This window comes from Tachypleus tridentatus, chromosome 1 (genome assembly GCF_004210375.1).
Source record: "Tachypleus tridentatus isolate NWPU-2018 chromosome 1, ASM421037v1, whole genome shotgun sequence".
In the NCBI taxonomy this organism is placed as follows: Eukaryota; Metazoa; Arthropoda; class Merostomata; order Xiphosura; family Limulidae; genus Tachypleus; species Tachypleus tridentatus.
The window spans coordinates 97,184,628-97,202,121 of record NC_134825.1 but is presented as its reverse complement, the minus strand read 5'-3'; the positions used below and the strand labels follow the sequence as shown (position 1 = coordinate 97,202,121).

The 17,494-nt window shown below is 33.1% G+C and overlaps 1 protein-coding gene across 1 annotated transcript in view; it reads right to left on the bottom strand.

Moving 5' to 3' along the window:
* Positions 1 to 3,163: 3,163 nt before the first annotated feature.
* LOC143256553 (uncharacterized) overlaps positions 3,164 to 17,494 on the bottom strand; it is a 29,287-nt gene continuing 14,956 nt past the window's right edge. Inside the window, exons 2-4 of the mRNA XM_076513917.1 lie at positions 14,612 to 14,696; positions 12,568 to 13,142; positions 3,164 to 6,573 (exon numbers count right to left, since the gene is read on the bottom strand). Coding sequence (XP_076370032.1) covers positions 6,562 to 6,573; positions 12,568 to 13,142; positions 14,612 to 14,696 — 672 coding nt within the window. The 3' untranslated portion in view covers positions 3,164 to 6,561. The remainder of the gene's footprint in view (positions 6,574 to 12,567; positions 13,143 to 14,611; positions 14,697 to 17,494) is intronic.

Below are 17,494 nucleotides of genomic sequence, written 5' to 3'. Positions count from 1 at the left end.
AACTAGTGGTAGAAGAGATGCTGGTTGCAAACTTAATCCAAGATTCCTTTTGGCTCTGATGTCTTACCCACTGAGCAAGTGTATGGGCCTGCTGGAAAGCAATGTGGTTTAAGAGTGTGGGACACCTACGAAAAATATCCCATGCCTGATTTTGAGCCTTCCGTGCCACATGGCAAGTAGGATTCCACCACGGACGCAGATATCGCGGAAAACGTGTCGAGGTTTTAGGAATAAATTGACCAGCTGCCTGTATAATTCAGTCAGTCACTACTGCTATGCAGTTGTCTATTGATGGCTCACTGACGATGGCAGGATCACATTCTATGAGAGCAGTGAAAGAGGGCCAGTTGGCTTGATCCAGCTTCCGCTGAGGCACGTGGGATGGGTGGCATTGACCACAGCGTCTCTCTCAAAATTCATTGGAAAATGATCACTGCCTCGTGGGTTACTGTTAACTCTCCATGAAAAGTGAGAGAATAGCGAAGGAAAACAAACTGAGAGATGAATAGCAATAAAGGACTGACTAGGCACATGAAAACAAGTATAAAAACCAGCACTGAAAAAGAGAAAGGTTGTGATCTGAGAACATACACTCTATGGAGCAAACCCTCCCATCAATATCTATATCTCCCCAGAGGGGATTATGTCCATTAAAACCCTCAGGATTAAAAATAGAGATGGCAACTGTTCAATGAGAGCATCAAGATTGATTGATCATAAGTCTCTTCAGGAGACAGATAGAGAGAGCAAACAGTGATGGTAGGAATCAAGGAACCACAGATGGCTAAGGCCTCCAAAGGGTGTGTCAAGTGATCAACCAACAATGCCACCCTTCCATGCACTTGTCCATCACACAACCTGCCATTTCTGCACGATGTAAACTGCCAAAAGGTGATTGTATTGGTAGGTTTCAAAAATGTTTCTTGTAAGATAAACAGTAACTTTCGAGCCTCATGGTAAGTAATGATTTGAATCGTATTCAAATGCTGCATCTCTTTTTCTTCCAACCACTTTGAGCAAGAAGGAAAGTAGAATGGGTGAGAGCTGTTGCAATTAATGCAATGAGGATCTGTTTCACACTCATAAGCATTGTGGTCCTTGCTACTGCAACGAGCATTCTTCAATGAACCATGACATGATGTTTATATGCAAAAACGGCTTGTTTGGGTTGAGAAAATATTTTACATTGAAGAGCGAACAACGTTTCGACCTTCTTCGGTCATCGTGAACCTGACGATGACTGAAGAAGGTCGAAACGTTGTTCGCTCTTCTATCTAAAATATTTTCTCAACCCAAACGAGCCGTTTTTGCATATAAATTTCTCAACAAGTGGGTTTCTCGACATCACTAATTATCATGACATGATGTATGTCTTTAAGTGACTGAACTGCTTACACTGGAAATATCCGAGATGATTTGGAATGTATGAATGTACCTTGCAATTATGATAACCTGCCATGATAATGGCAGGTGGATGCAGTGATGTAAATGTTCAAATGAGGACATCAGTTGTCATCATAATTCCATCTTTGCAAGTGAAGATATGCCTCACTGCAAAAACTCCTTGGGTGGAGAATCCAGCAAGAATCTCCAACTTGGGGATGTTCTTCAAATCCATCTCAACAATAACTTCTCATGATGAATTCACAGTAGCATGGGAAGTAACTTTAATAGGTATATCCCCAGTTGCCTTCAATGTAAGAGGAGTTCAGTGTTTAGGAGTGGATGTTTCCACCAATATGTCACCAGAGTGAAACTTTTTGACTGACTATGGAGATCCAAGCAAGTCCCTCTAGTCCCTTCTGTATAAAAAAAAAGGGATACATTTGCCCTAAAGATTGGTCTGAAAGATAATGTAATATAAAAAGATGAGGTACAGATGTTACAGATGTAGAAGACTGCTACTCAGAATCTTCAAGGAGTGGTCATTTACCTATGGACTGTTTATTCATTATTTTATTTCAATATATTTGGAGGATGCATAATAAAAAAGAACATTTTCATACCCACTGACCCCACCTACCATGGAGCCCTACAAGGGGACGCACTACAATGCCAAATAAGGACACTGCAGCAATGCCAGAGTTTCATGAGCACTGTACCCAAACACCAGCATCATATACAATGTCCACGCCTGTTGAGAACATCCAACACTGGTACCTGGTTGACCATAGGGAGCCACCACAAGGCCACTCATCTACACGAATTCAAGGCCAAAGGTCCTCTCCTCCCCTTCATGGGTCACTACGCACGGCAAACACGAGTGGATGTTTAGATCCCAAAGAAGATAAACTGAAAGAACAGAACCTTCCCTGGGAGATCCTCTCACCACGTACAGGAATCCATACCTATGGAGAATTATATATATTATATTTATAGATTGATGTGTTTTTTTTCTACAGATCTCTCCCCGCATATAAATTACTTGAAGACCAAATCACAGAGATCTAGCAAAACACATGTTATGTTTGATAACATAAAAGCTTCTGAAATCAAACTGGTAATTTTTAAATGTGATACTTACAATAGCACCTTTAAATATTTCCCCAACCTAAAAAAAACACTACAGATCGTGAAATTCCTGAGAAAATATATATTCAGAACTTGCAAATGCAATTTTCAAGCATCACTAATTCTACTTTTAAACAATTTTCAAGATTTAATAAGTTTAGGTTATCTGAAAAAACTGCAAAATTCATAAAGTATGCATACAGTGTAACATTAAACAAACTAAATTTGGAAATGCTGAAGAGGATTGACATGGATAATTTTTTGATGCAACTGGTTGATTTACAAAGCAGCTCAATTTGGAGGCAAAAATTTGTCAATTTAAAAGTTGAACTAGAAAATATTGGAAAAGATCAATTAGTGGCTGGGATAATGCAGAAAATTACAGAAAATGAGGTTCTGAAACTCTGAAATTCTACTGTTAAAACTGTTGACTGTCTGAAAAATGTTGCAATGACAGTATTAACAGTATTTTTATCAACATATTTATGTGAGTCTTTATTTTCAGTTACGAACTTTGTAAAGTGTAGTTATAGGAATAGACTTGTTGATGAAACTGGTGTTGCATGCATAGCTCTCAAAAACACCAAATACAAGCCTGATATAGGATGTCATCGTTGGTGCAGCAGCAGGAAAAGTCTCACTAACAGTAAAATATGCTTATCTTCCTTTCCTTCTTTTTTATTTTTTTGCTACATAGTATAAACCAAATCTTATCATTTCACAAAATTCTTTCTGTTAAAAGCAAAACAATAAATAAACATAAATAAGCAAGAAAACTCCTTTTCCTTTTTAAAAAAAAGTCCATTAATATTGTTACTAATTCATTAATTTTATTTATTGTGAAGTACCATAGTTATTAATAACATGTAACTTCTAAAACTGTTTCACCTAAAATAATTCAGAATAATAATAAATGTTAATCTGCTGCTACAAATTACCATGGACACGCGAGAGAATTTTTTTGCAAGATTATCCCCATTTTGGGCATACACTCTCAAAAACGTTCACCATTCCCAATTAATATCATGTCAGCATTTCTCATTAATATACGCCCTTGAGTAGAGATTGTATGTTACTGTTATAATGCCTCTGCAGCTGAAAGTATGGAACACGTTTAGCCAAATATCGCACACAAATCTTACCATAACTGATAAATAATTAAAATATATTTCACCACTTATAATGTCAGCATTCTCATTAATATGTGCCATCTTACCTCCCGTTATTATACTGTCCCTTAAACAAAGCAACAATCAAACTAACTGAATAATCTCTTTGAAGTACAGCTTTGTTACTAAAATCTTCCTGCAACCTAGACTATTCAAATATTATGCTCTCACTCAAAACATTGCTAGTAACAGTACGTGTGGAGAAATAAGAGTAACTTAATAAACTATATAAAAGAACATTCTCATGTTTTTAAAAGAAATTCAGGATTTCATGTATTCCCAACACAAGAATGAATGTACAAGGAAAGACACCATTGGGTTACTAACCATCACTTAGGAAGTGTTAACTGACCACCCCAAATTACCAACCACATTTGCCCTTAGATTAAAAATAAATCTAGTAAGAATCGACAAGAAATAAGTACAGTCATTAACAAAATTTAACTTACTTACAAATCAGATTCGTTAAACAGGTCTGCGATGGTTTTACGGTCTTTAAATTTTTATGTGGTTTTCAGCAATTCCTGTACACTGGACTGGAAAATTTTGTTTCTTCATCACATACAGATTTTTTACAAAAACCTGTAATGCAATATATAAAAGAAAGGCCAGAACACGTAGTTTATGAGACTATAAGATGTAAATTTCAGAAGAAAACCAAAACAGAAATGTCTCACCAAAACTACCACCCAAGACCCAATTTTAGCTTAATGGGGGTTGACAACCCCGTTAGCCTCCCAAAAATGAGGCTTCTGCTACACCTAAGCAATGTAACACCTTTCTTTACCAATAAAACTGATCATAATGTATGAAAACATGTTTAAGTATTCAGAGCCAGACTAGAATTGCCTACTATTGAATCCTGTACACAGATTTTCTATCAATATTTGCAAAATGAAGAGAGAGAGATAATCTTTGTTTGACATAAAAAAATAAATCGGGTTTCATCTAAAATAAAGTAAGACCTATAATATTTGGTACAAATAATTATAATAATAATAAAAGTATAAGTTAACTTACTATTGCTATATTAATAATATGCACTTGATGAAGGGGAGACGATAGTAGATGAAAGTGTTGAGACTTGTAACAAACAGGTCTTTTGCAGTCCACAAGTCAAGACAGAGATGTCAGTTATGAAACTCTTAATCTTTTAAAATTCATAAGTCATTTTATTAATAGTTTTGTAATGCTTATTATGATTTCTAAAACACTAAATTATGGTTCTAAACTTCTTCGGGTAGAATGCACAATTCTTTATATATATATAGTTCCATTAAAATTAAATCAAATGACTTGAAATTCAATTCAAAGAAACCAATTTTACTATCATGAACAACAAAGAGTGTTAAAGCTCTGGTAATTAATTACTTCAAAAATAGTAATATTATATCACAGAAATATAGACGTCACATCGTAAACTGGTATTAGATATTAGTTATCTGTGACAAAGGTTTGCCAACTTTATCGTGGAATTAAGAATTAATTCGCAAATTATGCACCTCTCGTTGTTATTTTAGTTAATGAATGATATACGCTTTAGATGTAATATACAATTTTTAATACTAAATACATTTTTACATTATTTCATTAGCAGATATGTATCAGCAAGAGATCATTAATGGTTACTTTGAATTAAATATATATATATATACGAAGTCTGATCAAAAAGTTCTAAGACTTCTTCTGTTACAGATTCCATCCAGTACAGAGGCAGTGAGCTTTATCGAAGTGTGTACAAAGTACAAATAGTGATCTACCCCATGAGCAAGTGATTTGTCAAGAAAAACGTGTTTAAAGACAGACGTTACTCTTGTCCCTGTCGTAATAAAAATGGACAGAAAAGAAAAGCAACGTGTTTGCATCAAATTGTGTAAAAAATAGTAAAGGAGGAACAGAAATCCTCGAAATGTTAAGAACTGTCTTTGGTGATGACTGCTTAAGTAAGGCTGTCATTTATCAGTAGATAAAATGCTTCCAAGATGGTCGGAAATCAGTTAAAGATGGCCGATGTCTTGGGCGAGTGTCGGCATCGTTCACTGATGAAACAGTCGCTTAGGTGAACGAAAAAAAATCGAAATGATCGACCACTAACTATCCGCGAAATTGCTGATGAATTGCACTCTTCATTTAGATCGTGTTAGGCGATTTTAACTGAAAAACTCTGCATGTGTCTCCATCATCACATCGCGCCTTCACACACTTGCAGAAAAAAACATTCCTATGATACCACATCCCTCGTATTCTCTCGATCTTGCCCCATGCGATTTTTTTCTGTTCCCAAAAATCAAAATTAAGTTGAAAATAAAGAGATTTAATGGCATTCCAACCATCCATAATAATGTGGAAGCAGAACTTAGTCACAAACAGTTGAAGACTTACAGCATTGCTTCTGAAATTGGTAGGAATGTTGGAACAAGTGTGTATCAGCTGGGGTAGATTAATTTGAATGGAATAGCATATAATACTGACGTGTGTACATTACTCTTTGGAATAAACGTGAAATCTCAGAACTTTTTATCACACCTCGTATATTAAAGTACCAGGCTTACATACTTGTGCATGTGAGCGGCAGTTGAAAGTTTAACCGACACCACTGTTGTTGATTAATGACATCACCCTTGACGTCAAATGTGGCCACTTCCGTTGTAAACCACCATCACAAGTATAGAGGTGTGACCGTTTTTACTTTGTTCTTACTTTAACATTGTAGCATGTAAACTAACAAATATATTATGTCAACTTAATAAGTCTACTGCACACAAAGTGAACAGATTATAGTGTAAAACAGGCCAAAAAGTATACTGAACACATACGCACTCTCCTAGGCTTCCACAGTCCCTAAACATCAATTGGCAAATTTACCGGGAAAAGTTGCACGTCACACTCTAATCTGCAAATAATAAAATGGGAAAGCATATTTATAAGGTTTAAAATATTCATCAAATAAATCACAAAAATACACTTCAAAAACTACAGCCAATATTATTAATACATGTATCATGGTTACCCAGAAAGATAAAAAGGAAACAAAGGAAAACTGAGGTTCAACATTACAGAAATGTAACATTTATCAGACTAAAAGGCCTCTAAACACGTGAAGTCTCCTTAACCCTTAAACGGCAGCCATCATCAATTATTGCTGCTACTTACAACATTCTCGATGTTTAAGGGTTAAAATAATTAAGTTTAGATTAAATGAAACAAGTGTTCAATATCAATCGCTTTGTAAGTTCCATATTTTTAAACAAAACGAAAAGTATGCATGACAACAGCACTCACAATAAATTAAACATAAACACGAGCCAAAGCTGTTTCAAAGTTCAATATATCATAAAATAATGAAATTCTTGCTTATATGTATGACACTGAAAAAACATTTTTTTACGCGATCTGCAAACCCTAACTTCGCAAAAGTTTTTATCCTGTGTACACACGTATTTGCAATAGGGGTCACGTTTTTCCCGTTTCTCCTCCATTTCCCGTCACTGAGAACTATTTTTCTCCATTCGAATGTACAGAAAAAATTGGGCAGCGGAATTTGCTGCGCGTAGTGTCGTAAAGCGAAGGTAAAGAGGTCACACGTTGATTCGACATTTATGAAGTATTTGGCATGCTTCTGTCTTTTGTTGGCCCGGCATGGCCTAGCGCGTAAGGCGTGCGACTCGTAATCCGAGGGTCGCGGGTTCGCGCCCCCGTCGCGCTAAACATGCTCGCCCTCCCAGCCGTGGGGGTGTATAATGTGACGGTCAATCCCACTATTCGTTGGTAAAAGAGTAGCCCAAGAGTTGGCGGTGGGTGGTGATAACTAGCTGCCTTCCCTCTAGTCTTACACTGCTAAATTAGGGACGGCTAGCACAGATAGCCCTCGAGTAGCTTTGTGCGAAATTCCAAAACAATTCTGTCTTTTGACAAGAAAAAAAAATTCAACAGAGTTTACTGCAAATCGTGCATAGCCACCATGAACTGTAATCCCTACCAATTACTGACACTCAAAGTGAGCACTGGCGTCACGAGTAATCGGCTAGTATATATAACGATGTTCCTTCAGTTCAATCGCTGTTATATTAAACCTTCCATATCACTATTACGTACATCTTCGGCATTAAATGATTTATCATTCTCTTATGTACATATTTTAATACTGTTAATACACTATAAAATAAAGTTAAAATATGTAATGGGTATTGCCATAATCATTACCACTACTGTATAGAAGTTCATGCAGAAACTATTTTACATGTGAAATTACTTGGGATCCTCGTTTTAGAGTCATACCCATGAAGTTATTTTGGTACAAGATAATATACTATAGTATTTTGGACTTTAGATATCTTCTTCGGTAAAAAGCCAACTTGTATGTGGCACGAGGCCAGCCAAGAATACACAGATAGCTAGCTTAAGCATAGTGTAACAATATCAACCAAAATGAATTCGATCGTTGTGGGCCTGGACAGTCTATAAAATATTTAGTTCTAGACTAAATAGAAGAATGAATATTGTTCACGAGTTTGTAAAATTTTCGTACATAAATCTTCATTTGTAAAGACTATTGGTAATAACAGTTATTATAAATTGTATTGTTATTTGTATATTTCAATATATTTGTGTTAAGAAAGAAAAATATATTCAGTCCTGTTGACAATCATAATAAATCTAATACATATCGATATTTAATTAACTTTAAATTAAAATTTCTAGCTATTTCAAATATTACTACGTAACATAATGAATCTGAGACTCGTCCATGATAAATTATAATACGTAACAAGGGGGTAAAGGAAGAATGTGTTGTGGACTTTTCTTCGGGGTGGAGTTCGGGGGTAGATAAAGAAAATATTAAAATTTGATGTTTTCTTTAAACAGCTAGATTTATCAAATTGTTTTCCATACTTTTTAAACTATCAAATATATTAAAATCAAACCAGCTATTACACATGCTGATATTCAATCAGTCATTTCACTCCTACCAACACCAAAATTTAGTTGCAGATTTTACTCAAATCCATTTGTACGTGAAAATGGTGTGTGTATGTATTTTGCCAAATTCGGATACACTGTACAACATGAAAATACCATTGTCTCAAACACACTGAGGGAGAGATAGGTCGCAGCCTTCAAATTAGATTTATTTTTATACCGTTTATAACACTCGGTGGAAAGAACAAGATATATTGTATAAAATATTTAGTTTTCTACATAAAGTACAGAGGGGACCTCAGAAGTAATTAGTAAAATTAATTGCAATACAGTTGTTAATTTTATAAAATAATTAGAAGCTCTGTGACCAAAGGAGTTATAAAACTACAAGCAAATTGGATTTGGTGCATAAATAAGAATTTTTAAAATGTTTTACAGCACTGTCCAGCCAAATGCTGCCGTCTATTAACATGTCTCATGGGAATGATGACAAAAATATTCCTCAATCACTCATCAATTCCACTGGCTCCAAAATCAAGACACAGCTATCTATGATAGCATCACATGTTTAGTTCGTTAGCTAATGATCAGAAATGCTTACTCCACGTCGCATGGAGATGCGATTCAGAAATTTCTAGCTGATGAAATATTGGAATAGAGAAGATACTAGTGCTGGTCAAAACCACAGTCGTCAAGGCTGGCTGAGAGAAACCAGTATTTCTATTGTACTCTGGGAACTTTATGAGAAGAAGATATACTGACGATTCAATATGTGAACTTGTTAGACGTTTAATATTCCGCCACAGATGGGGGTATTATATATCCCACTCCCTCTTATTTCTCTAATAGCGTACAAGTAATAATACAACTACGCAAGGTAAACATGAGACGCACCGCTGACGGAAATATTACGCATCTACACCTGACAACGAGCGTGACAGCCGACGTCCGAAACATTCCCTTCGCCGCTATGTACATAACCCTGTACGAAAACTTGTGAGGTTATACACTTTCTCTGGAACATACAGATACTTCAGAAAAAACTAAAGGAAAAAATAAGCATTTTGTTGGTAAAATTACATTTGTCAATGGCTATTCATCACCTACGATGATTAACTATAAAATCATTGAAAAATATCAAAAGATAATGTGAAAGATTCCTATGAGATGGCACAAATAATTTAGTTGAAGAAATACTAAAATTAACCTAACTTATAGTGTGTTCAGACGCCCTTCAATTTCCAGTGCAAGTTTTTAATTGCTTTTACCTAAATGATTCAAAGATAAATTTAATACATTTTTTTACTTGTCAAAACACTGTCTTCACTTCAACTGAATTCTTATAAAATCCTTTTAAAATTATTGGTGTGAGAGTGGGAAAACTTCTAGAAACTACATTCTTTGCTTGATGCTCTATAGTTTTTATTTTATTTGAAATGATATTTATTTCTTTTTGAAACTTTTACTTTCAGTACAGTGTCTGTTCCAAACTGTTTAAACAGTGAAAAATGTAGTTATTTGATGAACTTCTTACAAACACTGGTTTGACCAGATTCTTATCACAATGACACTGGGAAGACTGTTCACACCTCTTGGTCATATTCTTCAAAACACACTTAACTGACCATTGTAGCTTCCTCTTTATATGGTTTGTGTATACGATTGTGTTCTAGATTCTATACAACAGAATGTATATGCAAATAAAGTTTTAGAAGTTTGTATATCCCATTTAAAAGCAAGCCTACCTTATATGTTCTGGTTACAGCCTTACCTCCAAGAAGATAGGTTGTCTCAAACTAAAGTATTGCTTAGGTTTTATACACTAAAATATGAGATGAAGGAAAATGTACTTTTGTGTTAAATATTCAATTTATTCATTCTTAGTTCTTACATTTTTAATGAGTGTTTAAGTATATACTCTAGACTGTTCAGCACTTAATTGTTAGTTTCACATTAATACTCTAAGAGCTGACAAACTTTGTCAATGTGCTTGATGTAAAAAATCCCAATATGTCAAATACTTTTATATGGCAAGTAGTATAACATTTAATATGAAACTGGGGAGTTAGATAACTATCCCACCAACTAGCTGCAAAGTCAAATTTGGTTAACTATCCTACTAACTAGACTGCACTGTAAAAAATCACCAGTCTGGACAACTATACCCCCCAATTGGTTTGCACAGTCAAAACCACTGGTCTGGATTAATTTTACACCAACTGAACAGTCTAGTGAAAACTATCAGTATGGAAACAAATATCCTGAAAACTGGACTAGATAATCCAATTACTAGTCTGGATCAATATTCCACAAACACATTACATAAGTACACAAAACTTTTAAAATGCCAAGAAGTATAAAATCTAAAATAAAACAAGCATTATTTCTTGGTGTAGCAAATATTTGAAATGGGTGAAAAGGCTGGCATTGCAAGTTCTTTTTGTTTTGTTACTATGGAACTTGTTAAAACAAACCTAACCCTCTATACAGATAACTAATAAAAACAAAACTTTCAAAACACGCTATCTTTCAAAATCTATAAAATTAGACTAAGAGTTGAAACTGAAAAGTTTATAAGTGACAAAATTATATTATATTCTTGTGTGGAATTAAAATAAGTTGTAAATAAAGGTTTCCACACTTTCATAATAAAGTTTTTTTTTGTTATTGTTGTTGCATTAACTTTTTTTTTTTTTTACCAACATTTCTCTAGCAAATGTTCCATCATGAGGGCTACTTGTTCCCAAATGTTTCTACTCTGATTACACAAGTTTGTTCAGGTTTTGTTTATATCTTATTTTTTTTATAATAAATCTGAGAATCTTGAACTTTGTAACGCTTAATTTGTTATTTTACCATAATAATACAAATGAGTTCATAATTATTTCTCACTAAGATAATTAAAGCAATGCTACAACATTGATATTCACACTAAATCAATCTGTTAATACATACACAAGCCATTCAAATCAAATTAATACATAATTTCATGTCCTTAATAACATTTTTTAGAAATTATCTGTTAGCTAAGTAACAACTACATATACAATCTTTTTAGTCATGTTACTGGTTTTCATTTTCACAAAATAACATACCACTTGAATTCTTGGAAAACAGCTTTAGGTTTTGATTAAATGATAGTTTTAAAGCTGCATGGTCTGATGAAACCAATATATAAATTATCTTATCTACAAAATAAACAATACTTTAGACAAAGGCTTGCTAAAAACATTTCAGCTTAGAACCATGCTTATGATATATGTAAAATGCACTGGCCCAGCTATACATTTTAAGCCCAGAAACAACCATAGCACTGAAGAGTACAATATGTAAAAAAAAATTCTAGAACTACTTGGGTAGATCATACTATCTACTATTAAGCAATTATTATTGCATTCTGGTTTACTAGAAAATGTATAACATTGGACAAAATCCAGATTCAAAAAAATTAGTTTACCCTATGCTTCACAACAAAGTATTCGGAACACAGCCTTAATTCAGCTACTCAGTTAAAGGTAGATATGTTTTGCTGCTTTATCTGTTACTTGTTTAACAAATTTTTTCTTTACCTATTATTTGCTGATTAAAATGGATGATTTTTTTTTTTTTTTTTTTTTTAATAGCAAATGTATATTACACATACACACATTACAGTAATTTACTTTCCCACAGTTGAAAAACCGAACTTGTAACCAAAAGACATTTTAACATCACCATATTTACAGGAAGTTACTCTTTAAGAAAACAGTCATTTTTCTTGAAACTTATTTAGCTGTATCTTAAGTACAGTTAAAGTATTTCATCCTTATGTTTAAGTTTAAAAACCTACATGGAAGCTACAGTAATGACTACTTATCCTGTTTTAAAAATGACTTAATTAGGTTTCTGAGCTTCAAAATAAATGTTAACTGTGTCAAGTTAGGTGAAAAAGTAATATTAGTTAAATACATAAAAGGATGTTTCTTACTTGCTGCATTTTTTCAAAATCCAAGCATGGTCGTTGTATACTTGCATTCACACTTCCACCACTACCATGCATCTGTCTGAGTCTTTTGCAAGGGGAAACAGAACAGACTTCAAAAGAGGGAATGTTAGCAGAAGCTAAGTGAAAGACTTTTGGTGGAGGCGAGAGAGATCTACTAGGTTTGTGCACATTAGCAGGAGGGGAACCACAGAATTCCAAAGGAGTCGATACACACAACACATCACATATTTCATCATCTGAGGATCCAGAGATGTCTCCACTGCTTAAGCAATTTGCTTGTGACCATTTTCTTTTTCCAGGGTACGAGATATTCTGAGTGATGATGTTTTCAGTAGAGTTAATTAATTCTAGCTCTTCTTCAGAGCTATGATGATCAAAATTATGATCACTGTCACTTGGCAATGCTGAGTCTAGTGATGGCTCAAGTTGAGAATTGTCCATAAATGACAGTTGTTGAATTTCACCACATGTGTACACATGTTGATCTGTTACCACACAAAAGCTTCTTCCTGTCCTTGATTGTGTTTTTCTACTTTCCATCTGAACATCTTCCACAACTATAAAACGTGTTTTTACTCTGATTGTAATTTGCAAAAATTAAGATATTAAATAAATGAACAAACTGTAACTTAACCAAAATGCTTACAATCTTCCAGGTTATCCTTCACAGTTCTACATATTGAAAACATACAATGTAAAAAATAAATAGGGAACATTAAACAACAAAAAAGATGACACATATATGATATACACGATAGATAGATATAAATCAATAATTATAAATTACAATTATTGCTAACAGTAACAGGTAACTTAAATTGGCATTATTAAGCAATAAAGAATTTATAATCTTTCAATGCATTTATGTTCCCTGCAAGTCATCTAGAGTCATAACAGATTAACACTTGTGGAGAAAGCATTCAAAAAGCATTGGGGATACCACATCTATTGAGCAAAGTTCAAAATGCCAAAGTTGACAATCATAAATTATCAAAACAAGGGTGAGGAAGTATTAAATCCACAATATCTCACCTCTCACTGCCTTTCATTATCTGCAGCCAGATAGATGTAGGAAGGCAGTTGCCCTTGAAAATCATTTAACTTTTAGAAACTGAAGCAGAATCATTCAAAGTTTATACAGACTGAGTACAGTATACAGAACTCCCAACCATCACCCTTATAAAGATCTTAAAAACAAAATTAAAAGTAAGAAAATATGTTATTGAAGATTTATTCAAGCACAGCATGGAAAACCTGTTAATTAAAATTGGTCTTTCCTGTCCCAGCATACAGAATTAAAAAAAAAGTTTCTTTAAAGTAGTTACTCAAGATAAACTAACAACCTCTAAGTAAGACGTTTTCCACAATTGAAAAATTGTTATTTAAAAGAGTGACAGTCACATGAAGAAAATGAATAAACAAAATAAAATCCATTATAAACTTCAACTGCATTTTCTCTATACTATGCATTTTGCTGTAATGACTTAATTTGAGGTCTTTCTCTCTCTCTTTCAAGATATAATTTATTATAATGCAATTCTAGCTACACAACATTAGCCTAACCAAAAATTTTTGCTTGTACATTCATCATCCTCTAAACTAAAAGAAAAAAAAAAAAAGTGAAGATTATGATTATGGACACAGACCTAAAACTCGGCTCAAAACTGCATGAATTAGAAATCAAATCATGTCTGATGTTAAAACTCCACAGGCATTTATATCTACCTGGTATAAAATTTGCCTAGCCTTAAGCTAAAAGTACTCTAAATTCACTGACAAAATAAATAGGTACTAACTATGAACACAAGGACAACTACAGATGCATAACTATCACTTAAGTTCATAGACTGTTTGCATACCTCACATATTTACAGAACTTTAATACAAACTTGTCTTATAAAGTTTATTCGCAATGCAAGAATCCAGACTGCCCGAAAGGTTTGGAACAGTATCTGCATATTAAAGCTACACTACCATTTACATAAGATTTGTTGATATGCTAATCAAGAAGAAATTCTTTACTCACATTTCTGCAATTCTTCTGCTTCATCATCAGATTCTGTTCCAGAATCACAATCATCATCAGGCTGTGGCTCATCACCAGTTAGCAACTAAAACAAATGATGTGATTGCTCTTAATTCCCTACAACACTTTTGATGTTATCATGCTGTCTTAAATGTGGTTCATTTCATATGTTGGTATTTTCATAATACTTTATAAAATGTATTTTACATCATATCATTAAAGCTAATTTACACCATTTTAAACTGTTTTGACAAAAGCTGCTTACATTGTAAAAGTTAACTATTAAAAGAAAAAAAATTACTATGCTGTCTAGAATGTCATTTGCACTGTAAGAGTTTGCATAATTTCTACCAACCCACTTAAGAATTTAATTTTTTTTTCTAGTGTGTGCATATGTATGTTATTCTGATCTATTAAAATACACATCTTGTTGACAGTATAGTAGTAGATTACATTGATTCAGTGGCATATTTAAGTAAAGGCTAAAGGGACCTTATCCCGTAGGCTCATACAACCTTAAATCTGACATCACATTGATTATGTTATTAAATAAGAATATTCATCAATGCAATAAAGCTGGCATGATAGATTACTCAGACATGCTAACACTATATTATTGTTTCAATTACTTATATTATTGAGACCGAGTTCCTTAAACAAATATGAATTTTAAATTAGAAGTTTAGATAACTATATAAAACAATATAAATAATTAACAACCTTCCCAAAATTTCTAAACATTTGTTTTCTAGTAATTTGAAAAATTTTGCAAACATTAAGAAGTGTATGTTAATTAGGCGTTGCATCATATCTACTTTAATATCTAAAATAATAAGGAATCCTCCATATTTGCAGCATTTGAAATTCTTTCAGGCAAGACTAAAGTAAATTAATCTAGGATACTTTTTGCCCTATTTATTAGCTATATTTTTATCTGCCAGCAATAAATACCAAGCATACCACGCACCTATACCAAATTTAGTTATTATTCACAGGAAACAAAACCTTTGTATAGGCATTCACTAATAAAAAGTGGTATGTTTTTATTATAAAAATAGTTTTGTTCAGCTTCAAATCCTAATATTTAATGGTTGTAAAGATGGCATTTCATAAATAAAATACTTCCTCGTATAAAAACTAATAAAGTGAAACTTCAACACTGTAAGAAATGCAAAACACCTCAGGTGTCACAAAATAATGCAACAATCAATCAACCAAAGAAGTGACAAAGATACTGCAACAGAACAAGTTTGAAAAGTCCTATTTCCGACTAATCTATTTTATTGCTTTCTTTGTTTTTGTCAGACCTCACTTTCCTCACACGTGGTCTCCTTGGCTTTTCAAAGAAGGAAATGTCTAGTGACTTTTCAGCCGTAATTAAGCACTTCTAGTTCTTGCATATCCTTAACAGCCTAGATTAAGAACGTTGCATTTAAAAATGAAACATGGCTAATACTATTGTCTTGATTAGTTGGTTCTGAATTAAACACAAAGCTACATAATGGATTATCTGTGCTCTGCTTACCACAAGTATCAAAAGCTGGTTTTTAACGTTAAATCTGCAGACATGCTGCGTTGACTCTGGGGTGCTACAATAATCTTATGACAAGTAATATCAAAATTATCCTTTGCTGGCTTGTAAAAGGTGTAGATATCATAGATGTCAATATAAATGCTCTAAACTTTAGAGAACTCTTTTCAAAGTTAATGGTTTTTGGAAGTTTTAGTCCATACTAGAAAGATTTACATGCACTGGCAATAAAGATATAAAAAAAGAAAGGGAGAAAGACCTTCACTCTCCTGATAATAAACTTTTATTTCAATTTACTTTTCTTCACTGCAGCTTCATCAGAACTAGCAGTACAAGAACCATTTACAAATGATACTGCTTGGAGCACCTGTAGCTCTTTTAACATATTACAAATTGTGCTCTCTCCTTTTTTATAGTTACAGTTGCGTGAAAACTGTTTTCATGTTGTTGATGTTCAAATTAAATGAAAATGCAAGTGTTATAAATGTAAGTGATGACTTAAGGAAAATGAAAACAGCATCCTATTTCCAAACTCTAAAATATGAAACTAGATCTAGACTTTAAAATTTCTTTTCTACATTAATTCTAATTACAAAATTTGAAATATTTGTTTGATTGCTTTTAGATTCATATGAATCAAGTACTACTAACAAAATATGATACAAACTTTGAAATTGTTATGAGTTTCTTGCAATGAATTTGTAAACTTTCTAATCTGTTATTACTAAAGTTGCTTATAGTGTAAAATTGAGTAAAAAACAATAAAAACTGTTTTGAGTAAATTTCTTAAAGTATAGATTTCTGGCAAGTTCGACCATTTAAAACAAAAATTCATGAATCATATGTTTTGAAATGAAATGAAAACCTTATAACCCGAGGGTTATGTGTTATAGGGTTTCCATTTCATTTCAAATCCTGAGTGTATGTGTTTTTCTAACATTTTTCTAATAAAGAATAATAATTCTTTATTATGAGCATTCGTCAAATATTATAAAAATCATTTTATTACCAACAATGAAAATTATTTCAACTAAAACACAATGTCGGCTTGCAGGTAAAGTCGTCGTTTTTATTTTAAACATTGTTGTTGATGTTTCAAGACAATAAAGATTATTTGTATCATACAAACATTTGTTGTTTGGAAATGTATGAGGTAAAATGTTTATCACAAAAATTTAGTAGTTTTATGGAAATTGGTTGGGAGAAATCTGCAGAATGTTAACAATCATATTACGTTATTTTTGTTTTCTTTGTTTTACAGGTTTTGTACAATAAATTTTAATGTACAACAGATTAGGATAAAAAAAATAATTTACTACAATGTTACGCACCTGAAGAGAAGATTTCTTCTA